This window comes from Anser cygnoides, chromosome 1 (genome assembly GCF_040182565.1).
Source record: "Anser cygnoides isolate HZ-2024a breed goose chromosome 1, Taihu_goose_T2T_genome, whole genome shotgun sequence".
NCBI lineage: Eukaryota > Metazoa > Chordata > Aves > Anseriformes > Anatidae > Anser > Anser cygnoides.
Window position 1 is genome coordinate 184,887,407 of NC_089873.1, and position 12,926 is coordinate 184,900,332.

Genomic DNA, 12,926 nt, shown 5'->3' on the forward strand with positions numbered 1-12,926 from the left:
GATTACAGAAAACAACTTTTCAGTGTGAAATTAGTCAAATATTGGAGACAGTTGCACCACAAGGTTCTGCAGTCTCCATCCTTGGAGACGCTCGATGGGACAGAGTTCTCAGCAACCTGCTCCAGATGACACTGTTTGAGCAGGATGGTTGGACTAGATGATCTCTAGAGGTGAACTCTCTAGAGGTGACCTGCTGACCTTGACTATTCTGCAGTTCAGTGATAGTAGTGTTAAACAAAAGACAACAGTAATTTTAAGTATACAACTCCTCAAAGAATGCACTGCTAAGAGAGAATGAAAATGTTAGTGGCTTTTTGAAGGGCTTAATCAGCTTTTAAGTTAGACTTTTAAAACCCTCACTGGCATGGAGGCAGAGACAAAGCACTAAAGATGTGCAACCTTGTAAAAAAGGTATCAGGGTATTTCACCCTTTCAGTTACAACAGACTCATATCAACAGATGCTTCATTCTAGAAAATGAGACAACTTTCGCCATAGTTAAACAGCAGCAGCATAAGAAATTTGTGTGCATGTCTACCAGAGAAGCTTCAGAGCAGCTGTCTAAGCTCTCCTCAGCCCTGTTAGAATCCTATCACAGATTCCAAAGGAGAATGCCTAATGGCATGCTTTTCTTTCTAGCTTTAAGTTGGACTTGGAAGAACAGACAATAGAAAAAAAAACTTGTTAGCTTTCCTTTGTTCACATGGATCCACTCAGACCAGAACATCACTCAGACCACATCAACCTACCTCGTTTCATCTGTCCCACAGCTGTTTTCCCAGAAACCTAAGAAGCTTCATTCTGATGGGAACCAAATTATGAGGGAGAAGTTTACAGTTATTCCCATGCAATACTTTTATACCTCTCCCACTTACAAGCTTAACAGATAATGCAATCGTAACATTTAATTTGCATACACCTAGTCTAAAAAAGACCAGCATTAAGTAACAAAAATCCCAAAGCCTGGCCTTGTGTACTCTACTAACAATCATCCTTTTCAGACAGCAGCTGGCAGGTTAGTTTGGCGTAATCTCTCTTCAGTACCCTTATGATACCTTTCATTCTATTCACTTCAGTGTTTGAAATTATTCATGGAATCATAAAGGTTGGAAAAGACCTCCAAGATCATCTAGTCCAACTGTCCCCCTATCACCAATATTACCCAATAAATTCTTTCCTTCAGTAATTGTTCTGGAGCATTACTGAAACCAGAGTAAGGACAGGTGTGCTTGAAAATTCCCTTACTGTAAGCTGGTCTAATAAAACATGCTGTCATAATGAGCCATGTGTAACAGGCTCATTAAAGTGCCTCACCAGTGGACTCATGATTTTAAATGCCAATTTTCTCAACATGAGAGAACTGAGTATCCATCCACTTCAGGGCTCTAGGTGTTATTAACTTTGCTTCCAGTTTCATTGGACCCGTTTGTTTTCTGATAATTATTTGCATTTAGTATTTTCTCCTGGATTTATCATCATGTGTAAAATGTTAACCTGTACCAGGTTGGTTTTATTTAGATCCAGACAGCGATTAACACAAACAGAATCCCAAATTCCTAAATATTTCATTTATCAGTGCATGGACAAAGGAAACACAAAGGATATTTAAAGACTGAACCTATTGTTCTAAATTACTTCCCTAGTATGTTTTTTGGGGGTTCAAGAAAACTATAAAGAAACAAATACCAACAAGATTTTCACACTGGGGACACTAACGCGGGCCAAACCCCATTCGGGTTCAACAAGGAAGGTGTTCTAAGTCAGAACCTAAACACATTGTTACCAGAGCTAGAAAGCACTTTTATCCTCTGAAGGATGAAAGCCCACAGAATAAAAGTTGATGCACTGAACTTTCAATGAGACAGAAGGCTGATGATGCACAGCTTCCATACGATGCCAGTGTTGAGTCCTATGACAATCTGAGAATTTCAGAGCTGTGGATCGCATTTCAAACCCTGAAAACAAAGTGGCTTTGGAATGTCTGTCACCAAGCTTCACAGCAGCTTTCAAGGAGTACAGGAGACAAAGACTCCCTTGCATACTTACTGCCTTTCTTTTTGATAAAAATGAATTTACATTTAGACAGTAAGCTTAAGGTATCTATTATATAGATTTCAGATCCTAAGGAGCCACCTGAGAAGTGTGAATGTGAACAAGATAAAAAGATTCGCAGACAGAAGAATCTGAAGTTGTGAGAACTGCTGACTATGTTATTTTCAGATTACAACCAGAATGCTTGAGGTTTTCTGATGTAAAGAAAAAAATGTTCATAGGGAAGTGCATCAGAGCAAGCCAATAAGTACTCTGAAATAACTAGGGATTTCACTGTATCATCTACAATGATGATTTGACAACCAAAGAAGGAGAATCCTGATCTAAGACTGCCTTCAAGTTTCCATACAGCACTGTGCCTGTGAAACTCGTTATGCAATATGGGACTCTTCCTCAAAAACAGATGTGAACAGGAAGCTGTTTTCTTGTCCTAGAAAGAACATCTTGAAGTCTCAGTTTCCCATTGTGCTTCAGAAACAAAGGCCAGCCAGCTTTGAAGGCAATGCTCTACCCAGCATAATCAACAACCCAGGGAATTAAGTTTCCTGTGGTAATGAGGACAGAGACAAGCCTCTGTCCTGTCACTCCCCTACATTCAAAGGAGATGGTCTAGATGAGTTCACATATTTAGTGAAACCTTCTTTGTCTAAGAAGTTCACAACTAGCTCTACTTAAGAGCAAGTTTTGCTTAAATACTTCTCATCTATCAACTACTGAATGGTAGATACTAGAAAAAAATATCATATCAAGACACAATAACAACACATCGGTTTAATCTAGACAGTTCTCCCCATGTTACAGCACAAGAGAATTTGCACATGGCTGAAGAAACCCCTGTCAAGTTACATCAGGAATGATGACTAAATCTTCTGGAACTGAGTAGCTATGAACAGTAATTACAAAAACACTTGCAATCTCTTTAAATGAAATAAAAATTGTAGAACCGATTTCCATTTCAAATTATTTGCTCATGATTTCTAGATTATTATCAACAGCTGATGATACTGAGGGAATACTATCATCAAAATGGTGATTTAATCAAAGTAACGGACAGTCGATATTCTTTGAAACAGGCTTATCAACTGATTAAGATGCAAAATATAAGCAGAAATATGAAAAAAAAACATGGTTTCCAGACTGTAGAAGTGAAAAGTAATTTAATAATTTTACAAGTGAGTATCCTCTTTGTGCATAACGGATCAGCAGCAAAGCCTTTGCAATCATCTATGTAAGCACAAAGGTCTATTTTCCAGTACTTTGAAAAAAAAAGAAAATCTAGAAACAGATGCAGTGGGATACATAGCAAAAAGCTGGTTGGGATGTCAAGAGACTCATATTCACACACATGCATTGTTTTGGTCTGAACACACATTAACAAAAAAAACCCCCGGATGATGAAAAGCAACCTTGAGATTCCTCAAAAAGTAAAATCATCATGCGTTTCAGTGCTATATTAATGGAGACGTATGAAAAGGCATAAAAGTTGGTTATCTGCATATTAACACACATAAAGTAACAGGAGAATTAAATTTATGACAAAATAAAGGTCTATATCAACTGAAAACTACTGTTTCTCTGAGTATAATTCGGCCTACTAATTTTACCTTTTTTTGTGAAGTAAAACTAATTTTAGTCATGAGGAAATAGAACATTATTCTATCAACTTAGTAGCCCATTTATAAAGGGAAATAATATAAGGTGATTCCCAGGACAGGCTAAAACTCTGTTACAAGTACTGCACATCAGTACAGTCAGGCTCCTTCTCACCCTTATGGTTACCCGAGCTGTTAACTCTTAAAGTGCAGATTAATAAATAATTGCAGATGCCTTTGTTACTCATACATTTAATCAACTTCTGAGTCTCTTTAATCCATTGACCTCAATTATATCCTCAGGAAAGATCTTCAGAGAGCATATATGCAGAGTAAAACTGTCAACTTCAGATTTAATACACAGAATGTGTTTACGAGAAAGAACAATACTACGATCTTATGTTATACACAGTAGGCTGGGTATGCCACTTCATCCTAAATGACTTGCACTGAAATGCTATTGAAGGTTGCAAGTACAACCACCAACTTCATTTGAAGTCAGTAAACCCAAATTCAACTCCTTTATAAAACAAGGCAGTGTCTAGAGGCAGCTACATCTTGGCCAGAGACTGGGGGAAGGTAACTAAGAGGTCAAAGAGGATGATACAACCTTCCCATAGTGACCACAAAAAGAACAGACACCATTAACTGGAGGATGACAATTTCTTTATCACTCCTCCTTAATTCTACTCGTCTCCAAATTGAAAACAGCCTACCATCCAAACCAAAAGTACAAAGATTGTGAGTTATGTAAGCAGAAAAATTATGCTGGATCCTGTTTGAATAAGATGCAAGACCCAGAAGGTTAAATACAACAGAGCTAAATATAACAGATATGAATACGGCCTAGAGCCAAGAAATTTTCTTCTGTTAAACACTATTTTGCACATTCTTTCTAAGCATTCATAGATCTTTGCTAAGGTCCATTACTGATTTCTCTTCATAACAAGACCAAATACACAAATATTTCATTTCAGATTAGGCATTAGGAAAGAAAATATTCTGAGGAATTAATATGCAGCTAGCATATGCCATAAGCTTTATTTGTTCATACTTTGGTAAAATCACACGGTCTCTGTTCATTGTACTTCTCATGAACTCAACATCAGTAGCAGAGGAACTACTATTCTGATGACACTACATTCAAATGAAAACACCCCATGACAACAAACGATGTGCTAGGTGGACTTGGCAGTAGGGACTAGCGGGTCCAGCAGCAACCAATGAGTCATCTGATGAAGGGTATAAAATCACTGAAAGGAGTCACTGGAATATAAGGAAAGAAAGAAAAAGAGGTACAACTATTCCCTTGAGAAAGGCATTCCTCAACCCTTGCAGAAACACAAAGAAGCAGGACCAGAGGCAAACAGCAGAATGAGAAAACTAACTTGGGACCAGAGAACAACGTTGACCGAACTCAGAAAATCCCAGTGAATGGTCAGGGAACTACAAGGTTTTGCACAAAGATCAGCTTCTGCAAATCTACATTTATTCTGTGCTTTTCCATTGGGTTAAATGCAACTAATTCAGAAACGTATTTACAAAACTTTAGTGTTTGTTTTCCACTTTCAAAAAGCATTTCTAAACTGAAAAACCAGAAACGTGGGGACTTCTTTGCCAAACTCTGGGGTTGTGCAATAACATTGGAAAAGTCACCTCTTCCTGATTCTCAGACCTAGGCAACCTACCGCATCTGAGATAGGGATGTTGGATAAAGATCAGATCCCTAGGAAATGGGAAGGGATATGCAGCCTAACAATTTGCTTTTACTTTGCTTAAATCTCAGGAAGGTGAGATTTATTTGGTGGATCCACCATCAGCAACCGGATACGAAAACAGCAGGGAGAGCTTAACAAGAACTGTATTAGGTACTAAAGAATGGAAAGTTCACTGAAATGCAAACAACAGAAGAAGAAAAGATACCGGGGAAGTGATGCTGGCTTAGGGACAGGTGTTTTTTTTTTGGTTTAACAGAAGTATATTCTCCTTTTAACACCAGCAATGTTCATGGTATAGAATTGTTTTTATAGAAGACAGAAAAGTTTAAGTTTTGCTTTTACTCAGCTTAGCTTCCTGGATTATATTCATAACTTCAAGAAAGGAATTACACACATGACTAATTAACTACTGATCTGATGATGCATTAATATAAATGATCTAGCTCAATCAGCTGACCTTGCTTTACTGCACTTTGGGAAATTTCACAATATTTTTGTTTGTCATAGATTTTAAAACTATGCAAACTTCTCTGCTGCTCTGTTATCAAATGCTGCTAATAACATTACTTTTAAACATATTTACCAACAGTAATTAAAGAATTAAAAAACTTAAGTTTTAACGATATCCCTTTTCTAGAATATAAAAACAACAAAACATTTTGGGAAAAGCTGAAGTCTAAAACAGCTATTCATCTAACAATCTTCCTAGACAAAACAGAAATGAAAGTTTTTGTTTTGAAATATGAAAGCCGCATGATGTGGAAACAAACCTTGTCCATGAGTTTACTTGCATGAAGACTCAGACTATTAAAGAATATCTTCTTACTCAACAAATGCATTTCTTCAATTGTTGTCAACAGTGTGGCTGCACTGTTTCCCACAATACCACTGAAAACAAAATTAAGATTAACTACATAATCTGAAGGGAGGGAGGAATATGACAGGGTCAGAAACTTTAGACAGCATTTCAAACACAAATTTTTCAGAGTTCAAAACACACAACAAATCATTGTAGGAAACAGTTCTCCTTAGTGGCTTTCTGAGAGATTCACTCATAAGAAGACTGCAACAACAAGCATTATCAACCATGTCATCAAGCAGATATTACTTTTAAGTACAGCCTATATAAAGTTGAGCACAAACATTTTAGTATAATTCTAAAATTTACTGGATTTTTGTTTTGTTATTCTGCAAATCTACTTGTTATACAAAATAGATTACATAAACAAAAAGGGTTGATAACTTTATTCTATCATATTGTCCTCTAGGGATGGCATCCTAGCTCTCTTCAGTGTGATGTGAGGCATCTCCAGTGATACAAGAATTCACGCCTTGCTATTCTGAGTGTCAAGCTATTACATTTAACACAACTACTGCATAAACCTTAAACTACCTTACCTGACTACGAACATCTCACTAATTTACCTTTTGTCTGTAGTAAAAACACTTCGAAGCTACAAATATTGCAAGTAAAAAATTAATTGCATCATAATAAGGCTAATTCTTGCAGCTTGGTTTTCAGAATATAATCTTGTCGCATTTAATGGGTCGTTTCTCAAAGTGGGTTTTCCCCTTCATTAGTTGGGTGAACTTCCTGTATACGGAGGAAATTACTCAGCTGACAGAAGGTACTTCAGTGGTCTTTAAGCAATGTATCATAGCAGGAGAGAGAGGAACAGATAAGACTGCCTAAGACCCTCCTCCATTTTAACATCACATATTCAATTGCTTTACTACCACTGGGAAACTGACATTGGAGACAAAAAAAAAGGCAAAAATATTCCAGCTGTTTTTGACAACAAAATTAGGAATGTTTTGCTCAATATTATAAAAGAAAAAAAGGTCCGATATGTGTTCTACCATAGACCTGTAGTGCCATCACACTTGAGGACTTGAGTAGATGCCCATGAACCATTTATTATTAACCAATATCTAAATACCAGAAAATAAGCTCAAGTCGTTATATTAGCGACTCAAATTCTCAGCAGTTCAGTCCAGGGCTGTGGATGAAGATTTTCCTACTACTGCTATTTCCAACCAGTATGAACTACTGCAAATGCCACAATCTATAAAAAATAACGGTTCTGGCTTTTCTCTTGGTTCACTGATCTTGGTGGCACCTGATAGGTTGGAAGATTATTGGTGCACCTTGAACAGCCAGCTACAGAATAAGGCAAGCATCTTCTCAACAGGAAAATGCAAGTGCACAATCAGAAAAAAATGTATCCAAACATAACTGTTTAAGGAAGAAAAATCAAATTTCTAGAGAGAATTTAATTCTATCACTTTCTCAAGGGGATACTTTGTCATCTTAGTGTGTGTATATATATATATATATATACACATACACGTAAAAATAAAACACTACAGAAAACATCTATCAACACAACAAAGAAAGTTTATTTATCAAATTTTAACAATCGATGCCATATTCCAAAGCAGACTCCATATGAATTGATGAGAGTCAACAGATAAATGGCATCTGCTAAGGCCAATAATACCCTTTATAATATACTAATCTTCATACTTACAATAAATCATAATAATAAATATATCCTTAACATACTTTGTAGTTTGTATACCTGATTGTATGGTGGTAGAACTTGAGAAGATTGGAAATCTTGTACAGTAAAACTGCTCCAGGCTCAGCAACAATCACCTGCTCAATTCTAACCTGCATTAAAAACAAACATCCTTCAGGTCAAACATCCTAAAAGCCAACATCTATGATTTTATATACAATACAATGCTGACTTCTGAGAAATAAATTTGAACAGAAATAAATTCAACAAGAGACAATGCCCAGTTAACTCTAACTTTCTGCTTGAACCGAAGTATTTCTTGGGTGCAAAGCCCCTGGGCAGAAAACAAGCAGGTGTATTCTTATAAACTAAACTAAACTAATTCCACTGCTGCAAATGTTTCTCTATAGGTTTTTGTTGCAACTTGTTATTGAAAATTTCAAAATAATGAGATCATTTTATGGATTAACACCAGTACATACTGGAATTCTCCCCAGCACTGAACAGAGCAAGAACAGCTGCAAAATCCCTAAACTATGACCATTGATCATTAGCATCATGCAGCAATTCTGAACACCCGAAGTATTAGGTATTTTACCCAAAAGACAAAACTTCACCTGGATTAATCTCTCCTTTATTAAAGGAGATATCACATACCTGCTACCGGTACGTAATTATTTATAACTAACAAACAGCTGTGTTGCCTATTTATCTCAACCAGGAGATATTGGTTACGCAGACCAAAACAGTGCTGACTTTCTTTACACTTGCACAGTCGATGTCTTGTCTCCATGGTACACACAGTCTCAATTCACTCATAAAAGGCTGCTCCAAGGTCAAGCTCTGGGCACTCATGAAGCAGTGATAGTCAGTGACTTATCGCTGCACTATTCTCCCACGTGCCTGTGTGTGAAAGGGCTACACACAAATCACCCGCCCTCCCAAGTTATTTGTCTGCTGTTCAAAGGAGCACAATGTGCAGCAGTGCCTTCTTGTCACCGCCAGCTGCACAGAGAAGGAACTAAGATTATGCTCCCTTGGCATCTAGGTCAGAGACCAAAAATGCAGAATATTTTTTTGACTCTTATTTGCAAAGCTCAATGCACAAAGTTCATTTCAACATTCAGGTGTACTTCGTTCTTCAAAGCATGCACATGTACAGACGTGTATATACAAATACCCATTTCCACCGTGTGAAAGGACATTTGGGCAGGGGCATAGTACTGACTATAGTCTCTTGGCCTGAGTACAGCCTAAAGATTTTAAAGAATACCACAGAAGTAAAAAAGGTCCAGAGAAGGGTAGCAAGATGATCAAAGATTTTGAGAACTGCTTCTGTACTGCTCCAGTGACTAAACTTAAGGCAAAGCTGTGGAGGGATATGCCAGAAATACAGCAGATCAAGAGGGCACAATGCTGAGCTATGGCTCAGTAAGTCCTTAGTAAGTCCACAAACAGGCGAAGAAACCATTCCATAGAAGATTCTGACACACTTGCACAAACTGTACTCTCTTCCCCTAAACATATAAAATAGACGCTACAAAAAACAGGGTACTAAGCTAAAATGATTTTTCATTTGACCCACTACAGCCATTCTTATACCCTTATCCTAAAGCTAAATTTTTGCACCTAAGCACCATTACACTTTAAGAAAAGTAAAACAAAATCAAGATACAGATTTACTATCTTAGTATCTCTCACTATACAACTATTTATTACCATACCATGAACTACATATCCATGAACTACTGAACCTTTAATTTTGAAGGTCTTTATGATTCAAAGCTGAGAATTTAACTCAACCGACAAAAATGGAAATCCATTATATAGATGTGACATGGGATCTGGAAAAACACTACAGAATGATTTTATTTTTTTAAATTTATTTTTAGAGTGTTAAAGAAAGCAATATACCTCACCTTTAGAGGCCTGCAGACACCTTCTGTGATGTGCCCAACTACTTCTTGAATATTTTCTTCCACACCTATAGTTAAAGCAAGCACATGCTAAGATTATGCAAATTTAATTCTCTTTTCTTCAAGACTATAAAACAAATAAACAAATATAAGAGCTATTCATCCATAAAAAAGCATTATGAACTGCATGTCCTTTTCTCCACAGGACTAGTTTACACCTCCACTGAACTTCACATCTAGCCATTAAGAAAAGGTTGCATGACAAACCAGAGTCCTGAAGAGTCACTACTTTATGCTATGCGATTGCTTCCTAGCACAACGCAGTGCCTGGGGATTTGAAGCAGAAGGAAAAAAGGGAAGAGTAAATGATCTAGCCAGAAACTGTCACAGTAAGGCTCAGGATCAGCAGTTCTTAAAACTAAACAGGAAAAAAAAGGCACTGGGATGTTCAAGGAGCAACAGTACGTACCATTTTGAAAGGCCAGAACTGTAAGTACATGCATCTGTCAGTGTTGGGTAGTGATGTGCTTCTTGTAGTGTTACAAATGAAATCACACATGTACCTGCACACTGCAGTGTACTACAGCGTTTGCAAATGCTTCCTCTCTAGCAGCAGTTGAAACTGATCTTTCAGCGAACAAACTCTATACAAAAGAGAATATTGCCCTATCTTATTGTGAAACACAAATGAATTGTTGCATGGCAACCAGCACTGTCATAAATCAATCAAACTGAAAGCAACAGATCTTCAAGCTCTCACTTCAGTAACAACTCAGAATAGATTTATGGAGACAGCAATACTTTAATTCTAATTTAAAACTTGTCAACAGGAGTTCATCTTCAGATGGGACCCATGCAATGAACAGTAAACAAACTGACTGTGACATGTGATAAAAATCAGGTGACCTGAAGCTATATTTTGCAAATCTCATTTCACACTAGAAGAGAATACCTCTAAGAGAAAAAAAAATATATAGAAGATTAGAGATGTGTGACAAAGCCTCTTTAGACCAAAATACATGAAAAGCCACATAAGCACAAACAACTAAATTCAGCGTGGTGGTTGTCTTGAAGCATACTACGTTGGTAAGTAATAAAAATAGGTTTGTATATTGAAGTATCATTACTAAGGAAGATAGCAAGATTACAAACCACAAGACTTGTGGCCTGTTATGTTAGTGGCTACCTCCCAGACACACCCTAATAATTTAGGCGATTTTTGGTAGGAAAAGCCACTTTTATTCATCAATGTAACGAGCACACATTCGCAGTCGTGTATCTAGACCAGATTGACTTAATAACGAATTCTTGGATATGAAAGTTTTAGCTGCAAAAATATACGAGTTTAAATACCAAGAGAGATGGAATTACAATTTTTATATATCACATGCTTATGCTGTCAAATACTCTTTCATGTCCAATTAGAATATTTTAGACTCAGCAAACAGGAAAAATAAATCTTCCAACACAATTGACTATATAACTGTTGCAAGTATTAGCACATCACTGTGACATGGAAGAATTATGGATTAAACAATTCTTATGGAATGAAAATCACTTTTGGGAAACAGTTCATTACTGAACATATGCTTTTGGCTTCCTGCTACACCATATATAATTTTTCTCTGCATACCCTTCTGTAAGAGACATCTTTCTTGTACCTTCATGTGGCTTCTGCTCTTCAGTTAGCTTCTTGCTACTCCATAAAAAATAGGTTTCTACTGCTTCTCTTAAACAGAATGCCTTCAATTCTCCCTTCTTTTCAAGTACAAGTTACCCACAGGACTGGAAAGCTCCCTACTAGCAGCATACCTGAGCTCCACAGAAGAGAACCAGATGCTTTATGTCTGTCAAGTACAATACAAAATCATTAATCTTTTCTGAATGTGTTTTAAATGCTTAGAATTTTGAAAGCATTTTGGTCAGATTAATTTTCGAGGGTTAACATTTGCAAGCTTATAAAACTTTTTAGAAGTTATTCTTGAATATTTAATTGTGGGCTATTTAGATCATTCTCTCTACACTCAAAACTGTGAACATCTCTCCAAAATAGCATTCACACAGTTTTGCTTCCACTGGGATCAAATCTACATCTGTCTCCATCTGTAGATAGCTAGATATGTGGCTTTTCTTTTTTTTTTTTTTTCCCCCCCGAAAGGGGGAATATTTTTGTTCAGATGCAATTTACCACCTTCTCCACAGTCCTGAAATTATATAGACTTTATAGGAGAATTTCAAAAATAATCTGATCTCAGAGAATCCCGATTTCAAATTACAAAAACGTTTCTACTTCTAAAAAGCTCTTCAAGCTGAAATTAAAGTTAAAACATTTGACTGACCTATTACAGAGAAAGCTTATCTCACCTAAATTTTGCCTTCAAATTTAATTGCCTAATCTATGCTAGCTTCTTGGGCTCCCTCTATAGGAAACAGGGAAAAACAGAACAGAATAAACAGTTTTGATGAAGCCTCTAGAAATGCCTATATCAGACCTACATTTTGTTAGGAAGATTTGCTTTCTGGAGACGCAAATCACTCTCATTATCTATCATCAAAATCAACAAGATGTCCACTTTTTAAATGGGCAAGCTAAACTAACTTAACTTCTGCTGTAACCTGTACAACCAGACACCTGAAGACAGTACAACAATACAGATAATTCAACATGAATCTCTCAGTACAACACACACTGGGCTCACTGGATTAGTCAGCACCAACTCAGGATTTATAGCTATATCATCATCTGATCTACTCAATCTGAATCATAATGCTGCACATTCCACTTCATGCTTCTTGTTAAACTCAGTGGCATCCCATTAAATACTGTTTCATCTTCAAGACCTTATCCTACAACCATCATCATCAAAATTTTTCCCAAAGCTGCAGAGGAATAGCTAATGGATGCATCCTCTAGGCTCTGCTGCTCCCAGTGTGAAGGTAAGAATCCCTCCTCATGCTTCCTGAAAACTGGGCAACAGTGATGGCAAAGCCATTCCTGATGAGCTCACAAAAACATTTTTGCTTCAGACAAATAGAGAAACTCTTGTTTATACTAGTCCCTTGGGAAAAAAGCTTTGTCCTGGTGATATTTTTGGAAAATTTTTCCCCAAAACATTTCTACCCCCTG

The 12,926-nt window shown here is 36.9% G+C and overlaps 1 protein-coding gene across 1 annotated transcript in view; it reads right to left on the reverse strand.

Moving 5' to 3' along the window:
- The window catches only part of COG6 (component of oligomeric golgi complex 6), a 52,226-nt gene that overhangs the window by 14,865 nt on the left and 24,435 nt on the right, over window positions 1-12,926 (reverse strand). The window contains exons 11-13 of the mRNA XM_066989664.1: window positions 9,803-9,867; window positions 7,944-8,035; window positions 6,132-6,249 (exon numbers count right to left, since the gene is read on the reverse strand). Coding sequence (XP_066845765.1) covers window positions 6,132-6,249; window positions 7,944-8,035; window positions 9,803-9,867 — 275 coding nt within the window. The remainder of the gene's footprint in view (window positions 1-6,131; window positions 6,250-7,943; window positions 8,036-9,802; window positions 9,868-12,926) is intronic.